Source organism: Bos indicus, chromosome 2, assembly GCF_029378745.1.
Source record: "Bos indicus isolate NIAB-ARS_2022 breed Sahiwal x Tharparkar chromosome 2, NIAB-ARS_B.indTharparkar_mat_pri_1.0, whole genome shotgun sequence".
NCBI classification, from domain to species: domain Eukaryota; kingdom Metazoa; phylum Chordata; class Mammalia; order Artiodactyla; family Bovidae; genus Bos; species Bos indicus.
Window position 1 is genome coordinate 88,968,629 of NC_091761.1, and position 22,672 is coordinate 88,991,300.

Genomic DNA, 22,672 nt, shown 5'->3' on the forward strand with positions numbered 1-22,672 from the left:
ATTGCAAGTATAGAGGTGGCAGAGTCCCTCTAGGAGAAGATAGACATGTGAAGTTAGTTACATCTAGCTTTTCCTTTGGTCAGTGATGCTGTGTCAGTCTGTGAAAATTAGATTATGAAGCTAAAATGTGTGTTGGGAGTAGCGCAGTCATTATTGTACAGTCTTAACTTCATCTTCCTGATCTTTAAAGGACAAGGAAAGATTAACCTTCATTATGTTGTTCTGAAACTAAAAAGTAAAATAAACACAATGAAATAAAATATATGAAAATACTTTATAAACTATAACATAAGGCAATATTGAAACAAAAACTTGGTATTTAAAAATACACATGAAACAACTGTTTCAGTAGACTCCTACTGTCAGCCTTAGGCTTTCCACTGTATAACTAACCAGTTTTAATCAGGGCAAACCAGTTTTCAACACAGATTACCTAGAAGGGCATAGTTAATTATCTTTTTCATAAAAAAGATAATGAACAATACTTAAATACCCTACTCACCCCATTCAGAATTTCTATTGTGTCCTTTGACCCAACAATTGCACAAACCTACTTTTCCAAAGTAATGATACTGAATTACTATTCTATAAAGCATTCTTTCATTTAAAAATTTTTTATTTTCCAGGAAGGGCCATGGGTTATGATGAGTTGCCAACTCATATGTTTGCAGAGTCTGGTATTAGGTAAAATGTTTCTTTATGCAAAATGAACGTACCCCCCCACCCCAATCACACCAAAATAAAGTAATTTTCAAGTTCCAGGAGCATTTTGATTCCTGATATTTATAAGGGAAAGTCTGTACCTTTCCACTTTAGCTGTGCCATGGCCCAGTAGTTATTCCAAAAACTCACCTCTTATAAAGGCCAAATCTGCTCAATAGATGTCCCTTAAACTACTTGATGCAAAGAAAGGCAGGCTGTCAACTGAATCAACCATGATTAACTTTCAACATGTTTCCTCTCCAGACAAATGTTTACTATGTATAAAATACACATCTATTACTATAAAATCTTCTTATATGAATCCGCAATTCAAAATGTCATAGATCAAGCAATATGAATAATATCCTAAATGAAAGTACTTAAAACTCACTATGGTCTTTAATTTTCAGAAGACCTGGATTTTAGTATTTTTCAAGATGACTGCATATTTTATATATTTCCCAGGGGACTATCATTCATGAATTTTTAAATATTCACTTTTTCTACCCAAATAAACCACTTATTTAAAAAAGCTGATGGTACTCAGACAGCTATCCAAATTGGTTTAACTATTTCATACATTAACTATACAAGAAAGCAATTTTGTGAGCAGAAACAGATATAAATGAACAAACTTTCACACTACTAAAGGGCTCAAGGACTTAAAAATAAGTACAGTTACAGAAAAATATCACTTTTTATGGAAAGGTTTTGCTTTATTTAATAAAAAGCAATGTTTTGAGTATATTTACTTTAGTCTTTTAAACCAATGCAAGTACAATGATAAGCACTGAGTAAAAAGTATCCTGCTTTATGAACTTATTTTTAACACACTGAAAACATACTGCTCACTAAAGATAGAAACGTGATCCAATTACAAAATATAATATGTATGTGTAAGCACATACAACTGAACTGTGAAAAAATAGAAGATTAATCAAAATACTGTTTTAAAATATTAAATTCAAATTATGTGGAAATTGTATACATAAAAACCATATTGTATAATCAGAGTAACTCTTTAATAGTCATTTCCAGAAAAAAAATACTAACTTTAGTTAAAAAGCTGAATTTTTTTTCTTTTTCAAAGTACTTTCAAAACTTCACAATCCAAATGAAAATAAAATACTTTCACAATTCAGTCCAAAAACATGTTATATAATTCTAAACCCAAGAAATCTTCCTGTGATGTATAAAATAAATCTGCTAAGGGAAAAGAGCAAGAAAAGTCAATCTAGGAAAGAAAACTGTTTCATTAAGTGAGAGTCAAAGTGTGATCTCAAATTACTTTTTTTTCCCCTCCCCATCATTTCTTTTCATGTTACCTCTTGATTCTGAGAGTCACCTGCAGGGAGTTCACCTTGATCTACGTTTTCTCTCAAATCTTCCCCATCTGGCATGCAGCACAGGGGAGCACTAAATCCCCCTCTCTATTTCACCGGCAGGAAGAGCTAAGCTCAAATTTCACTTTTATCTCTCCGCTGAAATGAGTAACATCAAATAAGTGCCTAAAATCTATAATTATTTCAGCAACAAAGTAGGCTTCCTAGGTTTGACTTTGCCCAGCTGTTTTGTTGCCTTAATACCAATAAAAATTGGTATTTTTATTAAAAATAAAAAAAACTACACATTAAAAAACCTGAAATTAAAACTGTCCCTAGACAAATAATTTAAACGTTGGGAAAATGAGAAGTAAACATAGGCCCAACCACTTACAGTCTCCCTCCTCCATTCCTGCTTCACACTAATCATCCTAAATAGAAACGTAAGTGTTCACCTGGACAGTATGGGGAAAGAGAGCTGCTTGTTTGTGTTAACGGGGTTGGAAGCTTGGAGAGGCAAACAGTCCCAAGTCCCCATTTCCATCACTTGGTCTGGTCCTGCCCGTTTTCGGTCCACGTGCCCAGCGGGCTAAGGGCGTCAGGGGGCGGTTCCGGGGGACCCGCTGGCCTGGGTGTGGTGCAGGCAGGCAGGGAAGACCCGGTGGCACACAGTGGAGTCCGTCTCAGTTTGATCACTCGGTGCGGGGTGGCCGTCTTGTCCGAGAGCAGAACCTTAGCCGGAGGTAGGTGCGTGGCCCCGTTCTCAGGAGCCCCAGGCCCCTGTGCAGCCTGGGGATGTTCAGGCAGCCCAGTTCCCACCGGGGTTGGCACTTTTGACTGGGCAGAGCGCTGCACTGCCCTTCCTCCTGCAGCCAGGTTTGCTGTTGCCCGGGGCCAGGGTTGAGGGGCACTGGCTGGAGACACCCTGATGGAAGCAGAGTTCTTGACCTTAATTTGGGTGCTGGTGGAAGGACCCAAAAATCGGACTGGCTTAGGTCCGGTCTTACAGTTCACACCTTCTTCTTCTTCTTCATTGACTATTAGTCGCCTGTAAATACAGAAATGGGTGCTTGTCAGCATTTATAGGTTTAATAGCTAATGAAAATGTCTCCAAAGTTTAACTTCAAGGTGAACAAAAAGGTTTTTGTCAAGAATTTGAGTCAAGAGGTTTAGCGGTATCAACTTACCTACTTCATCTCTCATTGCCCACCAAGGTCAATAAATAAATTAGCAAGGTTGCAGAAGATTGTTTCAATTTAAATACATTCTTTTAAACTCATGCATAATGTTAATACCAATGATAAGTTAAAATCTGAAGTGTTACACTAGAATTATACAACACATGACTTGTTCTCACAAAGCCTGATGCAATCCAGAGGATAACCAGGAGTGTCCCAAGTTGTTTTTCCCAGAAAAGCAGCTGCAAGAGATTTATTAAGGGAAAAAACGGGTTTCACAAATAAACTTGAGAAATGCTAAGTGTGTATTTTATTCTACTGAAGTTTTAAACTCTATATTAACAAAGATTCTATAGTAAAGACACCTGTTTAGCTTTGTTGACTCCACTGACCAATCATTCTGTAATGTAACCCTTGGCACCCAGTAAAATTAGCATGCCACAGAACACATTCTGGGAACTGCTAGACTAGTAAAACCCACGGTACAGTTAGATGCTTTTCGAATTCGAGAAGTATTGGACAAACCTTCCAAGATTCCTGAACTGAGTTACCATTCACTATAAAAAGCCTAAAGTGGGAACACTGGTGAACAGGTGATTGTTTCATCTACTGCACAGAAATCAACACAGAGAATCAACTAAAATGAAAAAACTGAGGAAAATGTTTCAAATGAGAGAACAAGATGAAACCTCACCAAAAGACATTAATGAAACACAGATTAAGTAATTTGGCTGATAAGGAGTTCAATAATGGTCATAAAAATGGACACTGGACTGGGAGAAGAGTGAATGAACACAGTGAAAAACTTCAACAAAGATATGAAAAATATAAGTCACAGAGCTCAAGAACACCATAATTGAACTGTAAAATATACTACAGGGGTTCAACAGCAGGCCAGATGAAGCAGAAGAAAGAATCACTCAACTCAAAGGCAGGGCAGTGGAATTCACCCAATCAGATCAGCAGAAAGAAAAAGAGTGAAAAAATTGAAGATAGCTGAAGGGACTTATGGGACAACACCAAATTAACATCCACATTACAGGGCTCCCAGAAGAAGAGAGAAAGGAGAAGAAATCTTGTTTGAATAAATAAAGCTGAAAATTACATAGTTGAAGAAGGAAAGAGACATCCAGATCCAGGAAGCCCAGAGAATTCCAAATAAGGTAAAGCCAAAGAGACCTATACTAAGACACATTACAATTAAAATGTCAAAAGTTAAAGGAGAAAATCTTAAAAGCAGCAAGAGAAAAATAACTTGTTATATACAAAGGAACCCCCATAAGATTATCAAGAGATTTTTTTCAGCAGAAACTTTGCAAGCCAGAAGGGGGGTGCATAATATAGTCACAGTGGTAAAAGAAAGAAAAATCCAACCAAGAATACTCTACCCAGCAATGTTACTATTAAGAATTGAAGGAGAAACAGTTTTCCAAACAAGCAAAAGCTAAAGGAGTTCATCACCACTAAACCAGCCTCTTGAGAAATCTGTATGCAGGTCAGGAAGCAACAGTTAGGACTGGACATGGAACAAAAGACTGGTTCCAAATAGGAAAAGGAGTACGTCAAGGCTGTATATTGTCACCCTGCTTATTTAACTTATATACATGATGATAAACACTGCGCTGGATGAAGCACAAGCTGGAATCAAGATTGCTGGGAGAAATATCAGTAACTTTAGATATGCAGATGACACCACCCTTATGGCAGAAAGTGAAGAACTAAAGAGCTTCTTGATGAAAGTGAAAGAGGAGAGTGAAAAAGTTGGCTTAAAGCTCAACACTCAGAAAACTAAGATCATGGCATCTGATCCCATCACTTCATGGCAAATAGATGGGGAAACAGTGGAAACAGTGGCTGACTTTGTTTTTTTGGGCTCCAAAATCACTGCACATGGTGACTGCAGCCATGAAATTATGATGTTGGATGACATCACCGACTCAATGGACATGAGTATGGGTAAACTCCAGGAGTTGGTGATGGACAGGGAGGCCTGGGGTGCTGCAGTCCATGGGGTCACAAAGAGTCAGGCATGACTGAGTGACTGAATTGAACTAAACTGAAACCAGCCTTATATGAAATGTTAAACGAACTTCTTTAAGCTTAAAACAAAGGGCACTAATTAGTAACAAGAACACATATGAAAGAATAAATCTTACTGGAAAAGTAAATATGTAGTAAAGGTAGTATATTAATCACTTTAAGCTGATATAAAGGTTCAAAGTCAAAAGTAAAAAAAATAACTATGATTACAATAATCAGTTAAGACAGTATAAAAATATGATATCAAAACATAAAACATGGCATGGGATAGTACAAATACTGAGATTTATGGTTTGATAACTTGATTTCTTTGGAAGGAATGATGCTAAAGCTGAAACTCCAGTACTTTGGCCACCTCATGCGAAGAGCTGACTCATTGGAAAAGACTCTGATTCTGGGGGGGATTGGGGGCAGGAGGAAAAGGGGACGACAGAGGATGAGATGGCTGGATGGCATCACTGACTCAATGGACGTGAGTCTGAGTGAACTCCGGGAGTTGGTGATGGACAGGGAGGCCTGGTGTGCTGCGATTCATGGGGTCGCAAAGAGTCGGACACGACTGAGCGACTGAACTGAACTGAACTTTCTTTAGTGGTATGAATCGTACCACTAAAGAAAGTTATCAAACCATAATGGAAGAGAGCAAAATAAAGGAACAGAGAGGAACTACAAAAATAGCCAGAAAACAGTTAACAAAATGGAAATAAGTACATGTGTGCTCAGTCTGACTGAGTTATGTCTGACTCTTTGCGACCCAAGGGACTGTAGCCTGCCAGGCTCCTCTGTCCATGGAATTTTCCAGGCAAGAATACTGGAGCAGGTTGCCATTTCCTACTTCAGGAGAATTAAGTACATACATACCTATCAATAATTACTTTAAATGAAAACAGACTGCATTCCCCAATCAAAAGACATAGGGTGGCTGAACAGATCACACGCTAGGACCCATCTATATGCTGCCCACAAAGTACTCACTCTAGATGTAAGGACACACACAGACTAAAAGTGAAGGGATGGGAAAAGATATTCCACAAAAACCGAAAGAAAACAAAAGAAAGCTGGAGTAGCTGTACTTAACATCAGATTCTTAGAACTGGAATCATAATAGCATACTGATTTGAAAACTGTGAATATAATATATTTGACCTTTAAACTCTACTGAACATAACTGAAATTTTGTAGGTGAAAAATGGTTCTTTGGGACCTCACAAGTGCTGCTAAGTCATCATTATCACCATCTTGACCATGAATCAAAAATAATGCTTAATACAATCCCAGAGGAAAGACAACCAACACAGAGGAGAGCTTCCATAAAGCCCCTTCTGCTTGCTTTGCATTTACATGCATCTTCCACTGAACTCCAGTCCTGTCTTTCTCTACCTTAGCACCACTGCCATTTGGGGTTCAATATTTCTTTGCTGTGAGGGGCTGCCCTCTGCCTTCTAGGAAGCAACCCTCTAAATGCCAGCAGCATCCCCCACCCTACAGTGTCTCCAAACATTGCCAAATATATCCCCTGGATAACAAAACTGCCTCTGGTTGATAACCACTGCTCTAGACCCAAATGATATCTGCTCGCTGTAAGTTCAAATGGCAAAATGAAATTATGATAATAAAATGAAAGCCCTTAATAAAAAAGATGTTTTAATAATATAGGATTAATACTAAAAACTAAGTAAAATTCTCTGCATTCTGTGAAAGATTCAGAGAGTAAAAGAAAGCAGTCTGAAATTTCACAGGAGGACCGAAACAAAGTCTAAAATAGATGATCAAGAAATTAGAACATCAGAAAGCCACGAATAATACCCAGACAATGAAAATGAAATAATTTTAAATGTATGTAAAACACAGTGAAAGACACAGACATGCAGTGAATTTAATGCTAATTATCTCATAGAACATAAGAAAATACTACTAAATAAAAATGCTATTAGTATTTGTGGTTACAGAAAAGAATTCAGAGTAAATCACAGGAAGTTTCAAATATTAAGTCTAACACATTTTTTAACTATTGCCAATAAAGCCTGAGATTTCACTTTAGTGGGGAAAAATACCACAGCATTCCTACTGTGTCCATTAGTATTTTTAAAATCAGACTCTGCTTAAATACTAATAAACCATATAACTCAGTTTTAAAGAATTACTTCTACTTTTTACATAGTTCTGGTAACTTTGCATTTATCTAGATTTATATTTTGATGGTAAGTCAGAATATTTATCAAGGTGATTAGTAAGCTCAGTGAGGTTAAGAACCATTATTTATTCCCCCAATAAAGGCAGTAAAAATAAAGGTGACAGATTAATAATAATAAACCAACAGAGAACAAATAACCTCTTTCGAATTGGAGCCATGTGACTCAGGCTTCCAAGTAAAGGGCGCTCTTCCAGAGTCCAGCATTCTATCAGCTCGTGAGGCACCCGCCAGTAGCTAACACCTGGAAGATAAAAGACAATTTAGAGAACCACTGTCCACTGCCAAAGATTCAGCAACATTGTTTGGTATAAAACTGGCCAGGAAAACCTTAAAGTTCATGCCTCCTATTTAACAAAGAAAAGTACACACAGGAAAAGCTCACATGAAGAGCCAGGGCAGCAGGGACACAGCTCATGACCTGGGTCTACGAAGAGCTGGCTACCAGCCCAGCTCTGCTGCTGCTGCTGCTAAGTTGCTTCAGTCGTGTCCGACTCTGTGCAACCCCATAGACGGCAGCCCACCAGGCTCCCCCGTCCCTGGGATTCTCCAGGTAAGAACACTGGAGTGGGTTGCCATTTCCTTCTCCAATGCATGAAAATGAAAAGTGAAAGTGAAGTCGCCCAGTCATGTCCAACTCTTCACGACCCCATGGACTGCAGCCCATCAGGCTCCTCTGTCCATGGGATTTTCCAGGCAAGAGTACTGGAGTGGGGTGCCATAGCCTTCTCCGAGCCCAGCTCTGCTACTGATAATCAGCAGGTCATTATATAGACCTGGGCAACTGAGTGTATGCTGGTTAAGGCCACAGGCTTTGGAGCCAAGACTGCCTGGGTCTGGATCCCATTTCTATCACTCGCTAATCATAACACCTTGGGAAAGTTAACAACTTTTCTGTGCCCGAATTTCCTCATCTGTGAAATGATGATGAGAATTCAAACCTTAAATGAGAAAATAAAAGCAAAATGCCTAGAACTTAGCATTCAAGAGATGTTCGGTACCTTTATCGTAAGTCACAGTGTTGGTAGTAACGTGAAAAGATTGGACAGTGGGGGTTCTAACACTTGCCCTTTCTACCTCTTGGAAAATCCCATGGACGGAGGAGCCTGGTAGGCTGCAGTCCATGGGGTCGCTAAGAGTCAGACACGACTGAGCGACTTCACTTTCACCTTTCACTTTCATGCATTGGAGAAGGAAATGGCAACCCACTCCAGTGTTCTTGCCTGGAGAATCCCAGGGATGGCTGAGCCTGGCGGGCTGCCGTCTATGGGGTCGCACAGAGTCGGACACGACTGAAGCGACTTAGCAGCAGCAGCAGGTTGCTTCGATCATCAATTCAGATAAATTTTGTGAACCACTCTATAAAAGGCAACCACTATATGAACAGGAGGTGTCATCAATACTTTATAGGCACCTGTTCAAACAAGAATAATCTGAGGGGTTTCCCTGGTGGTCTAGTGGTTAAGAATACACCAGCCAGTGTGGGAAACACAGGTTCAATCCCTGGTCTGGGAAGATCTCACATGCCAGGGAGCAACTAAGCCCGTGATCCACAACTACTAAGCCAGCACCCTAGAGTCCTCACGCCACAACTACTAAAGCCCACGTGCCTAGAGCCTGTGCTCCGCAACAAGGGACGACACGACAGTGAGAAGCCTGCTCACCACAACTAGAGAGAGCCCACACGCGGCAACGAACATAGCACAGCCAGAAATGAGTACATAAATCTTTTTAGAAAAAGAAAAAAGAATAATCTGAGTTAACGTGGTAAGCCAAGATTCCAGTCAAATTCACTTAATTTTTAAATCTGCTGTTTCTTTTTAAAATTTATTTTATTGAAGTATACTTGATTTACAATGTTGTGTTAATTTCTACTGTACAACAGTGATTCAGTTATACATATGTATATGTATATATTATTTTTCATATTCTTTTCCATTATGTTTATCACAGGATTCACGACAATAGGACCTTGTTGTTCATCTATTCTATAGGTAACAGTTTGTTTGATATGATTCTGACTGAAAGCTGAAAATGTATTCTTATGAAACTTAAAAACATTATCTAAGTGAAAGAAGCCAGACACAAAAGGTCATATATTGTAGGATTCCATTTATATAAAAATTCAGAATATGCAAATCCATTGAGACAGAAAGCGGACTGGTAGTTGCCAGGGGCTGAGGGGAGAGGAGAACAGAGAGTAACCGCTTAATGGATACTGGGTTTCCTTTTAGGGTGAAGGAAATGTTTTGGAACTAAACCGAGGTGCTGGTTACACACACTGTTGGTGCAGCAAATGTCACTGAAATGTGTACTTTAATTCTTATGTGAATTACACCTCAATTTAAAAAAAAAAACAACCATAAAAATTATACACAGACACATTAGAAAAAGTTTAAAGAATGATGCTGAATACAAATTGCTTGGCATTAAAAACAAAAGTAATCTTTAAATCCCAAGAAAGAATTTGGCATTTTCTTTTTCATCATTAAAGGTCCAGTAATAACCAACTTAGCAAGGTGAGCCCATAAATTATTATATATATTGTGTCCAATACTCAAAGTCTGTGGACCTCATTTTAAGACAACTTTCTAGAACTGCTTGACTACTTAAACACCTACTTAAACACCACAAAAACATCCCTAAATCTCATCCAGTAAGTTTTCATCTCTAAGTCAGGTTTGCTGCTGCTACTGCTAAGTCGCTTCGGTCATGTCCGACTCTGTGCGACCCCAGAGACGGCAGTCCACCAGGCTCCCCATCCCTGGGATTCTCCAGGCAAGAACACTGGAGTGGGTTGCCATTTCCTTCTCCAATGCATGAAAGTGAAACATTAAAGTGAAATCGCTCAGTTGTGTCCGACTCTTAGTGACCCCATGGACTGCAGCCTACCAGGGTCCTCCATCAACGGGATTTTCCAGGCAAGAGTACTGGAGTGGGGTGCCATTGCCTTCTCCAAGTCAGGTTTACTGAAATGTAATTTACATAAAATAAGATTCACCTTTTTTAATTACTCTTGAGTTTTGACAAGTGTGTACAGTCATGTAACTACGTCCACAATCAAGATATACAACATTTCTATCACCCTCAAAAGTTCCCTCGTGCCCTTCTACACTCAATGTCCTGCCCTCCATTCCTTAGTTTTGCCTTTTCCAGAGGGTCACATAAACGGAATCATACACTGTGTATGTAGCCTTTTGTGTCTGGCTTCTTTATGATGCTTTGAAGATTCATCCATGTTGATATATGTATCAATAGTCATTTCTTTTTATTTCTGAGTAGAATTCTATTATATGGATACACAGCAAACTGTTTTTAAAACTTTTATTTTTTTCCTATAAAATTCATGTCATTGTATAAAACTTGGAAAATATAGAAAAGTATATATAAAAAATAAAAACCACTTCTAATTAAGGGATTAGGAGTTATGGCTCATGACATTTTGATGTATCTCATTCAAATCTTTTTTCTATTTATATTATATGTACATAATTGAAAACACATTATATTTAATTTTGTTTCTTACTTTGACCATTTCTTAATCATGGGCGCTCATCAATGTAAAAAGTTACTCAAAGTAATTCTAATAGCTATATCCCATCTATATCTTGTGGATGTGCCAATATGTATTTAGCCCTGTATTATAGACATTTATATTGTTTTTACTTTTTTTCTATTATGAATAATGCCCAGTTGAACATCTCTGTTCATAAGCCTTTTCCTGCATTTGATTATGTCCATAAGGTAGATTTCTGGAAGTAGAATTACTGAGTCAAAAGATATGAACAATATTGATGCTATTGATATGTACTGATAAATTTCCAAAAAAGTAATATTAATTTTATTCCTGCCAAGATTGCGTGAGATCTTTACTAATCTGGTATGTAAAAATAGTTCTCATTTAATGCATATTTCATTAATAATGAGTTTGAATCTCTGCCACATTTATTTCCTTTCCTGGGAATTTTATGGTCATGAATCTTATACCTTTATTTGTAACAGGGTTGAACTGATTTTCTAGTCAATTTAAATAAACTCTATTTATTGTAAGGATAATCTTTGCTTAATGTAATACTTTTATACAAGTTTTTTAATTAGTTTTAAAATTTTATTTATAACGTTTTATGCTTTAAAGTTAATACATTAAATATTGTATAAGCAAATTTATCTTTGTCTTTATGTTTCATTTTAAGCTTATAATTTATTTTCCAATTAAGAAATCAGTTATTTGGTTATATCTTACTATAGTTTATAAAAGTTTCATTTTTCATTCATAATGAAATAATGAAAAAAAATTAATAATACTGGCAGTATTTTGATAAATGCTATGAGGTTAAAGTTATGTTCTTCTCCCAAGCATATTTCTCAAATAACCTATCCTTTTTTATTGGTATTTAAGGCTTTCTTAGGGTTTCCCTGGTGACTCAGGCAGTAAAGGATCAGCCTGCAATGCAGGAGACCCGGGTTCAATTTCTAGGTCAGGAAGATACCCTGGAGAAGGGAATGGCAATCCACTCCAGTATTTTTGCCTGGAGAATTCCATGGACAGAGGAGCTGAGTCAGACACAGCTGAGCAGCTAACACTTCCACACTTTTCTCACTTTCACCTTCTTCCTTTCAATAGTTCTTTCTCTCATTTCTGTTTCCTGTATTATGGCTTTCCACAGGCCTTCCAGAACTTTTATAAGATAACAGTAATACTTTATAATATGCTTTCTAAAAAGTTAAAGTCAGTTACACACACATGCTTTGTTAGAGTCAGAGATCCCAGCTTCCTGAGTCAGTGGAGAAGGAATCCCAGCCAGGCCCTCCCAAAGCTTCCTGGGCAGCCTGCCAGTCCAGGGGCACAAACGGAGACTGAGAACACCAGCAGGGGTGTTCCTCAACTTAAGCCCAAGTGTCTCAAAGTCAATTAAGTCCCAAGTAATAAGCTTAGAGAGAATAGCACTTTGTTCATTACACTTCATCCTATCTGTTTGAGGGGCATGATATGAAAAGAAAAAGGAGGAAAAGTACGGGTACTGAGGGAAAAAAGGCTTGGGACCACCATCCTGCCTGAAAGAGGAACAGCTGATGAAGAGTTTTAAAAAGGCTCTTCCGTTCTCTATTCAATCTTATGTGACTTGCAATGTCGTCTCTACCAGCTTTTAAGATCATTTGAGGACTAAGATGTGTCTTATTTATCTTTGGATAATTTTAGGACTTATTATAGTGCTTGCACCTAACAGACATCAATACATGTTAAGTAAGAAAAAAATACTTAAGCATAGAACAGTTAACTCTCTGCCATCTTTAATAAGTGGCGTGCCTCCCTGAGACTTCTTTTCCTCATCAATAAACAGTAAACAGCACATAGTCTTAGGACTAACAGATTCTAAGTGTAAACTATGTATCACACTGCATATCAAGTAGCAGTATTATTATCAACTCAAGTTAGCAGCTTGGTAAAAATGGTCAAATTTCAAAGTGTGCATTTAAATAATATTTTATTTTCTAAGGGCTCTTTAGCTATCTTCCCAGCATTATTTTCATTTTCTCTCTCTCGCTCTCCTTTTGATTATACATTTTATGCTTAACACAGATGTATACTTCCTGCGACAATGCTAGGTACCCAAAAGGTGCTACAGGAACTCTTTTTAAATTGAATTAAGTAAGCATAACTAATAAAAGTGTATTTTAGGTTACTGAACTATAAATTATTAATAATAGCCAGTAATGCAGGAGTTTTAAAATTTTTTAAGTAAACTGCCTCAATGTTACTATGAGGTGACAAATACCTGGACCCACACCAAAAATTACATTATCTAAAAAAGCAATTCAGTATGTGACCTTGCTTTGTCTTATTAAGGAAAAGTCTACCTTCCGCCTTGAAATAGAAAAATTGGACTGTACCTTTTCCTTCCCAGGCATCAAAGGCATCCATCATTTTCTTCAGTTCTGCTACTGAATAATCGCTCCAAATGTACTGAACATTATTTCCCGCCTCCCTAGAAATATTACAAAAGGTAATGAAAATATACTACCTAAGTATGAATGTATGTATATGTATACAGCAAATAAGATACTTAGTAAGCGCTTGCTAATTAAGGGAAAAAATATGTCGGTACTGAGTAAAATTGTTCTTCTGTGATCCTTAAGCATATATATATATGACATGCTATATTATTACAATAAACTAAACTTACATACTAATCTACATTTTATCTCTTTTTACTGTGGCAAAGTATTTGTTAACTCCACAATATAAACTATGTAGACAAACTAATAAATCTTTAAAATAAGTTTTCTAAAAAATCACCTAACTCCAGCAAAGTTAGAAAAGGTTCAACTTTGACTAAAACTTTTCTAACACTATGCCATGTACTTATATACAAACATCTCTGTCTGTAAAGAATTCAGAAAATGATGATATATTAATTGTCTAAAAAGCAAGCTCATGTGGTCATGCATTAGTCACTAATATGTGACCCAATCCAATCTCCCAGAGAACTAAAATAAAACTGCTAGGTGAATTGACCAGTATAAATAAGATTACAAGGAAAACATTAACAGAATAACCCTTAAGAATTTAACATGCTCAAGGTATAGAATTTTCAAGTTGGGACGGGACTGGATGAAAAGCCTTTCAGTTCAGTTCAGTTGCTCGGTCATGTCCGACTCTTGGCATTTCTTAAACCAGGACACCAAGACAGAGGCCAGTCCTGGGTCACCCAGCAGGCCTGCTGACTTTAGGTTAGGCTTCTGCTCGTGGACTGCAGTCCAGGGGAGACACCCAGGCATGTGGCTTTTCTCTTCTTTCTTTTCTCTCTGTATAAGGCCTTTCAGGGGATTCTGATGACTGTTCCAGCTGAGAACTTCTGTAAGACCAGGTGGATGGCCTATTGCTTCTACAGATAACAAATGGCCTGAACTGCAATCTCTTCATGAAGCAGGCTTATCTCAACAGCTATGAAACTCACTCTGTCTGTTGAGAAGTACTGACGGTCTTTCCTAGTCAACCACATATTAAATTCCGTAACACCTCTTAGAAGAGACCAAGACTTTATTTTGTTCCTTTTCATATTTAAATACAGACATACCTTTTAAAAATGCTTTTACTGTGAATTCTTCCTCCCAGCTGCTTATCAATAGCATCTGTTCCATCAGTTTTTGTGGAATATACACCAATAATTCTACTCTCACAGCTTGCACCAGATGTGTTAAGATAGTGGAGAACCCAAACTGTTGGTTTATTGCATACTAAACCATACGAATCACAGAAGTCTGTTAAAGCCTGAAGCAAAAAAAAAAAAAAATATATATATACATATATAAAGTTTGAATTTAACTCTGGAGCAAAGTAAAAATGAATTTGTTTTATTACTTTCCTGTAAAGCTATCATTTCACTTGGTTGTGAGGGAAATAAAAAGACTAAACATATCATCTACCTTTTATGCCTTTAAAAACCAAACCATTTGTTGAATTTGGGGTGTCGTAGAGGGGGCTTGGGCATTTCACTATCCCAAAACCCAACACCTTTTCATCTAGAGAATCCTTTTCCACTAGGAAATTATGCCTCATTTCCTCCTCCTCTAGACTCACTACCAACATCATTTTAAAATCTTCATATGATCACTAAAAGTTAGAATTTTTTCTTTTCCCCCAAATTTTCCTTTTGACTCAATTTTCCTTTTACCTTCTATTCACTAACCCCATGGTGGATGCTTATTCTGAACTCAAAATCCCATCATGGATGAACCAGATTAACTTGTTCTTTCACACTGAAGGATATGAATATATGAAACTAAATGCCTACGGTCTGAACTTATTTGGCATTTATCCACCTATTCATTCAGTCACTTGAATACTAAGTGATGTGTGAATACTATGTATATAAGGTCCTGGAGACAGGGTCCCAGCCCTCCTCAATTTATAGCTGATGGAGAAGACAGACATTAAATAAGTCATCAACACACAGTGTACTAAGTGCTACCAGGAAAGCCTACGAGGCGCTGAGGGCACAGAACAAAAGGACTTCACCCGGTGGGGTGGCTCAGGCCTTCCCTGGGAGAAACGGCGTTACTGCTGTGGGCAATAATGTTTTGTTGGTTTTGTATCCCAAGGGCCTAGAAAAGGGTCTGACACACAGGAGATGCTTACTATTTACTGACTCAGAGAAGGAAAAGAGGACCCTAATGTGTACTGCATTTAATATTGCTATCTAATTCCTGAATTGGCTTTTATCTTCACTTGCACATCAGTGAAAATCATCAACTGCATTATAAACTGTTCAAGGGCAAAAACTGAATGTTCCACACGGTCCCCAGAACAGTGTCTTAGGTGTAATAAGTACGAGTTGGCTGGCAGAATGAACGTATGCATGCTCTGTTCTTTGTGCATGCAAACCAGGAATGAAAGACTATAAACGTGAATGTTAATCCACCCCAACTAACCCCAGTTAGGTTTTTTTTTTAGCCCCACTCTACAGATGCGACAAGCAGTACCAAGAGACTGTTTAACAACTCAATTTATAAATAATTCCAGTAGCAGAATCTATACAACCACGCAAATTCCCGAAGGGGATCTGGAACCAAATCAACTTTCTCTTCATGCTGCATTCCTAATAACCATACCATCAACTTGCTCTCCTAAACACTGACGTCTAAGTCAACAGAATTCAGACCAATTCAAACCAGTTTTCACTATGCACAATTATTTAGGAAAAACATTTTTCTTAGATGCCCCAAAGTGCTAATTAATAGCAAATATGATACTTATTAATGAGAAAAAAACAGATGAAGCTGTTCAAGTCATATAAACACCTTTAAAATGTGACTTAAAATAGAAGCAGCTTAAAAAAAAATTTACTGATCTCAAGGTGAACTAATCAAACATATTTCAACTTAATAATCAACTGCTACACTCATTCAATCAGGTGAAAGATTTTATTCCATCTTTTATTTATCATTACCATCCTTTTAAAGTTATGCTTCCCTGGTTGCTCAGATGGTAAAGAATCTGCCTGCAATGCTGGAGACATGAGTTCATTCCCAGGGTCAGGAAGATCCCCTGGAGGAGGAAATGGCAATCCACTCCAGGATTCTTGTCTGGAGAATCCTATGGACAGAGGAGCTTGGTGGGCTACATACAGTCCATGAGGTCACAAAGTTGGACACAACTAAGCGACTAACACATTTATCCTTTCAAAATATCATTTTGGGAAAGAAATTATTACCACTATATCCTTACATACTACAGTGCTGCTCTTAATTTAAGGAGAACTTCAAGAGTAGAAGAGTTCTATTTTTAAAAATAAAAAGCCATCAAAAAGTGGTAAATTTTCAACAAGGAATAAAAACTCCATAAACCTTTGAGTGGCTTTGTAATATACTTTCCTAGAACAGAATTTTGGCCTAAAAATGAATACTGGTAATTAAGAAACACAACTTCAAAAATCGTAAGATGTAAAACTGTCTCATTGTGGCTTACGTTACAACACAGGCTATGCAAAATAACATACAGTGCTTTGTGAATAATAAATGTATAATAAATGAATATTATATATTCATATATGTATTTTAAAGCTTAAGAAAATGCCAAGACCTTTTTAAGTTCTATATTTGACCTTAAAGAATATGTCTCCATTTCATTGGCCAAGTGGTCAGACAGGCTGTACGGATAAGGGATGCCAAAGTAATCAGCTTCTTCCTGCAGAGCAACCCGAGTTTGCTCCTCTGTGGGAATGTGAACTTCTCCATGAAGATAATCCAAAAGGTATTTAAATAGATGTCCATCACGGTCAATAACACAAGCTCCTAGAAAACATTCAGTTCAAAAATTATTGCATAGATACAAATAACCATGATAAAGTTTCAACATGTCAAACTAAAATTAGACTGAAGACCTCTACAAGTAGAAATGTTTCTTTCTCATAAGAAAGTTAATATCATGTGTTCAAGTAGATTTAGTCAAATTTGGGGAACCTCTTGGAGAAGGCAATGGCACCCCACTCCAGTACTCTTGCCTGGAAAATCCCATGGACCAAGGAGCCTGGTGGGCTGCAGTCCATGGGGTCGCTAGTCACACCTACCATATAGGAAAATGTATTCTGAGCTCCATCAGGAATTTTGGATACAATGACCACATTCCCACTGCTGGCTACCGCAAAGACCATGGAAGCCTCAGACTGCTGGTAGAATTTTAAGTTTACCCCTAACCTCAGCCTGGCTGGGCCAGGAGAGGTATATGGAGTTCTTCCCTAATGAGGGTATGTGAGTGTTCGTCACTATGTCTGGCGTTCGTATGTCAGTGATCGTACAAATCAACTTGCAGTGTCACTGACATATAAACCCATGGTTCCAAGACCTGGACACATGACCTTGGACTTACTAGGCTTGTCCTTTTGTACTAAACTTTAAAAGAGAAATGCTATGCGGGTACTACTTTATAAAAAAGGGCTTTTCTTAGACAATTCAGCAGAATTTTTAAAAAAATACTTCTGTATGGACAGAGGAGCCTGACAGGCTACAGTCCATGAGGTCATAGTCAGACACGACTTAGTGACTAAACCACCACCATGAGGTTATTCAATAATTCCTTTTCTCCATTGATTAGTTTAGAATAAAAGGATTAAGAAGGTATAAGCTTTGGAGCAGAGGAAACAACTCACTTCCCACTGACCACCTTTTTACCACAGCCTTTTTGTCCAGATGGACATCAAGTCCTGGGCACCACACATCAGTGAGTTTTTCATTCTTTCAACTGCCATTCATCTGGCAAACAAGACCCAGGGATACTAACAGCCCTTCAGGCTCAGAACTCCTCAACCTAACACAGAAGCAAGAGTGGGTGCTCTGAGCCCCAGAATCCCTCAGATGTACAAAAAGCCCTACTTGCACTGCTGAAGTTTTTTTTTTACAACCAGCAGTAGGTTCAGTGTACCCCAAAACACTTGAAGCAAAGAGCAGCATCAGGACCCTAATCCTTGCGTTTTACAGTTTCTTCTGAAACATCAATTTTCAGTCCTCTCCCATGGTTGACTGATAGCATCACTGCACTGACGTTTTCTGTGGCATACATGTCAGCCCACACAAGGCTCTGCAGCTGGACCAGGAGTGAATTTAACACTAATTCTACACTGACAATGACTGCCCTTAGCTATGAAGGCAGCTGCTTTCTCTAAGAAACACAATTTTTAACTTGAAGAACACATACAGAAGCTAATATATTTAATCAAGCTCAATACAAAGACCCACTGAGTTGCATAAATGTAACACCTTTCCAAATATAATTAATCCCCCAAATCAGATCCATGGTTGGACAATGCAATGCAGGAGACCCGGAGTTCAATCCCTGGATTTGGAAGATCCCCTGAAGAGGGGAATGGATACCCACTCCAATATTCTTGCCCGGGAGATCTCATGGACAGAGGAGCCTGGCCGGCTACAGTCCATGGGGTTGCAAAGAGTTGGACAGTTTCACTTTTTGACCTTTATATACATTCACTTTTTTGTCAACTTTTAGCGACAGCATCACAGATTCTAGAAACTGGTATTTAATTTCTCCAGGTACTTAATGAAACTCCATACAGTCTTAATGATCTTAGTAATCAGCATACTGAGCTAATACATCCTGTTGTAATTAGAAAAATTAAAGGGAATTTAAACTAGACCCCTATTTTAATGAATATTCATGATCATGCTTACAGACTTGAGGTATTTACCTGATTCATCTGTTTTTAAAGGGAAACGACCACTGAACATGGATGCCAGCATTGAATCCTTAAAGCGGCACAAGGACTCCCGCCTGGCTGTGTAAATACAGCCACCCACGTTCAGTCGAAGAATATCTAACACTTCTTCTTCTGCCTTGTGACCTTCCATTGCTCTCTCCAACACCCACAGTTCTGCCTTGAAATACTTTTAGAAACTGCAAAACAAAGTGATCTCAGTCCCCCTCTGTAAAAACAAAGGACAATCACCACTGACATTTCCAATAATACATGAAATAGATTAAAAAGTATACACTCAAATGTGATTTTAAACAAATTCCTCAGCACTGGCAATATTGAATTGAAGGATTTTATATAACAGAAAAGAAGTCTCAGATAATCTGAGAAGCTGGAAAACTCTGTCCCCAAGTATGTAAATGATAATAAACTATTATAACCAAATCGAGGTGTTGAGATGATCGCTTAAAGAATTAAACGAGATAACTAATGCATTGTTTGTTACATTTAGAGCATAGGTGAGGTGTGCTTATGATCTCTTGTATTCACACATCTTTTCAAACTATAATAAGTCTTAGGGAGCAATGTAGACTTGCAGAGGTTATGAGCATGTAGCATGGAATCAGGCTGCTAGACGTTACTACTTACTATCTTGGGACCTTAGGCAAACATTAATCCTCCTTTGCCTGTTTCCCCATGTCTAAATTGGAGGTAAGGATGATGCTTCCCTTAAAGGACTATCAGAGGAATGACTGACAGAAAATTTAAAAAGTATGTAGAACAGTCTCTGACTCTGAGTAAGTACTCAATAAATGATAAATAGCATCTATAATGACATAAAAATCTACCAGAAGGTGTATACTGAAAGATGTTATATTGGCTCCAGAGATTTAAGGAAACCTAAGAGCAGACATTACTAACAATGGTAACGATAATTCTTAAATTAGGCAAATATAATTTGTCAACTAAGGTTAGAATTCCATGTATACCAAAAGACAAACTGGTCTAGAGGAACAAAATGATATCTGTAAATCATCTGGCTTCTTCCCTCCAAAATAGCTGAAGCTTTGGGGACATTTTATAGATTTTATTTCCTAACCCATTCTGGAGATAGGTGAACCACAGGTGACGGCAGTGTTCCTATGAAACCTAAAACAACACCATGATGAAAAAGGCACTCCCAATGTATCTGGACCTTTCATAGCAAGTGTAAAATGGCTGCCAAGAGGCTCAACTACACCCAAAGCATCCATGGCCATTCACCTATGCCATCAACTATGATCTTTTCGTAGATGTTCCAATTTACCCAACTTCCAATGAAATAAGAGAAGGAGACCATTAGAGTCTGAGGAATACCATGTGTGTGAAACATAATCAGTAGACAGCAACTATTATGGGCCAACAGTCCAGCTTTCAAAATCCATTTATCACTGTGACTTCCTACACTGCGTATAAGTCCAAGCAGCAGCCCAGCAACAAACCATGTGAAAGAAGCACTTCTGAGGCCTGGGGTGGAACTGGTTCACGCTGTCCCTGTTATCAGCTCCCTGGAATCCTGTCTATTCTTCAAAGCTGCAGGCAAACCTCATTGGTTACATGAACTTCCCAAGCAACCCCAGTTAGAATCTTTGTTCTCCAGATATACTCTGTACCCCTCTCCACATATTATTCCACTTGACTAATCTCTGGCTTGGGGAACTATAAATTGCATCACCTCTGTTGTTGTTCAGTTGCTAAGTTGTGTCCTACTCTGAGACCTCACTCACTGCAGGCAGCATGCCAGGTTTCCCTGTCTTTCACTAATTCTCAGAGTTTGTTCAAGCTCATGTCCATGGAGTAGGTGATGCCATCCAACCCTTAGCATCACCCTTAACAATTTCCATTTACTGAGTGCCAGCCACTGTAGGAGTCACTGGACTGATTTTACCTAATTCACAGAAAAGTCCTACTGGGTAGGCGTTCCTGTCCCTACTGACAGATGAGAGCACTGCTGCTGCTGCTGCTGCTGCTAAGTCGCTCCAGTCGTGTCCGACTCTGTACTACCCCATAGACGACAGCCCACCAGGCCCCCCGTCCCTGGGATTCTCCAGGCAAGAACACTGGAGTGGGTTGCCATTTCCTTCTCCAATGCATGAAAAGTGAAGTCGCTCAGTCCCGTTGGTCTCTCCGAGACCCCGTGCACTGTAGCGTACCAGGCTCCTCCGCCAGGGGAGTTTCCAGGCAAGAGTACTGGAGTGGGTTGCCATTTCCTTCTCCAGGTGAGGACACTGGAGAAAGGTACAAGAAAGTGCGCCCTGCTATAAATGGTGAAGTCAGCCCCAATCCAGGACAGCTGGACCAACTCCAAGTTCTTCCAGCCGCAGGCCACACAGCCTCCTTCAGCACTCTCACTAAGGCTCCTGACCCGGGCACGTCACTCACTAAACATCTGTCCATCTGAAGACTCCTGCTGATGGCAACAGTAACACAGCAGCACCCTGAGCGCAAGGATTCAAGAGAACCCCCAAGACAGAGGACTACCACTTCAAGGCCAGTCATAGGGCCCTATGCTCAAATGGACCCACTTGGACTCCCTGCTGGGTCGGAAGGAGTCGGAAGTGCCCAGTCCTCTAAGAAAGCATTCCCAGAGTGCAGTCCTGTGACCACCTGCATCAAAACCATCAGGGAGGCTTGATGAAAATGCAGATTCCCCGACCACGGTAGAGACTCCGGTTCACAAAGTATGAGGTGGGGTCAGGAGTCCGCCAGCGGACCCTACTTTGAGAAACTCGGCTCAAGGGCCTCGAGCTCCTCCCATGACGCTGGACGAAAGGGGAGGGGCTGGGACACCACAAAGCCCCGCCGGGGTCTCCCGCACTCCGGGGATCCCGAATCTACCGGAAGCCGAGTCTGCGGCCCGGGCCCTTAATCAGGGCGCCGCGCCGCCTCCCGGGCCTGAGGCCCACCCAGCGCCCCGATCCTCCGGATGGGCGGGGCAGGGTAGGCGGCATCCCCGACTGACCTGCGGCCCGCCTGGCCGTGGGCGCCGCCGCAGCCGGACGCCGCCTGGCCCGATGCGGAAGTGAGCGCCTCCTCTGCTGCTCCGCAACTCCTGTAGCAGCGCGGGCCCAGCGGCGCCCCCGTGCGTCCCGGCAGAGCCTGGGAAAGGAGGCCCCGCCCGGGACACGCCCCTCCAGCGCCCCGCCCCTCAGCCGCCGCAGAGGAGGCTGCGGAGGGGATGGTGGGAGGTTCCCGCCCCCACCCCAGTCTCCCTATCCTGCTGGGAAAAGAAAGGTCACAGGAGGGAGACGCAGTCTGGATGCCCGAGAAACGATCTTGACCATTCAGAAGCTACTTTTACACTTGAAGAAAACAAAGCCGAAATTGCAATCGTTCAGGGTCAGTTCATAGTGGTAAGAGGCTGAGTTAGATTTTCTTACCTCTAGATGAAGGCCCTTCCCTCCAAACTGGGCTGCTCAATGCCATGCCAAGCAGTGGAATATTTGTGCTTTTGGATGGTGTTTATAGCTTGCAAAGCTGTTTCACACAGAG

The 22,672-nt window shown here is 39.6% G+C and overlaps 1 protein-coding gene across 2 annotated transcripts; it reads right to left on the reverse strand.

Annotated features, from left to right (window-relative positions):
• Window positions 1-255: 255 nt before the first annotated feature.
• Window positions 256-22,288, reverse strand: KCTD18 (potassium channel tetramerization domain containing 18). 2 transcript variants are annotated; one of them, XM_019974633.2, is made up of 7 exons: window positions 22,143-22,288; window positions 19,136-19,341; window positions 17,017-17,228; window positions 14,513-14,706; window positions 13,326-13,420; window positions 7,575-7,677; window positions 256-3,072 (listed from the first exon to the last, which is right to left on the reverse strand). In XM_019974633.2, the coding sequence occupies exons 2-7, from the start codon at window positions 19,293-19,295 to the stop codon at window positions 2,568-2,570; spliced, it is 1,269 nt and encodes a 422-aa protein (XP_019830192.1). In that variant the 5' UTR covers window positions 19,296-19,341; window positions 22,143-22,288; the 3' UTR covers window positions 256-2,567. The 2 variants fall into 2 exon arrangements, with proteins under 2 accessions (XP_019830192.1, XP_019830185.1); XM_019974626.2 differs by having other exon boundaries at window positions 19,136-19,370; window positions 22,143-22,287.
• Window positions 22,289-22,672: the final 384 nt, after the last annotated feature.

Coding starts and splice junctions, on each gene's coding strand:
- KCTD18 (XM_019974633.2), bottom strand. CDS start 19,295: ATGGAAGGTCACAAGGCAGAAGAAGAAGTGTTAGATATTCTTCGACTG. Junction 14,707..17,016: donor CAAATATAGAACTTAAAAAG/GTCTTGGCATTT, acceptor TTTTTGCTTCAG/GCTTTAACAGACTTCTGTGA. Junction 7,678..13,325: donor TGATGCCTGGGAAGGAAAAG/GTACAGTCCAAT, acceptor TTTATCTTCCAG/GTGTTAGCTACTGGCGGGTG.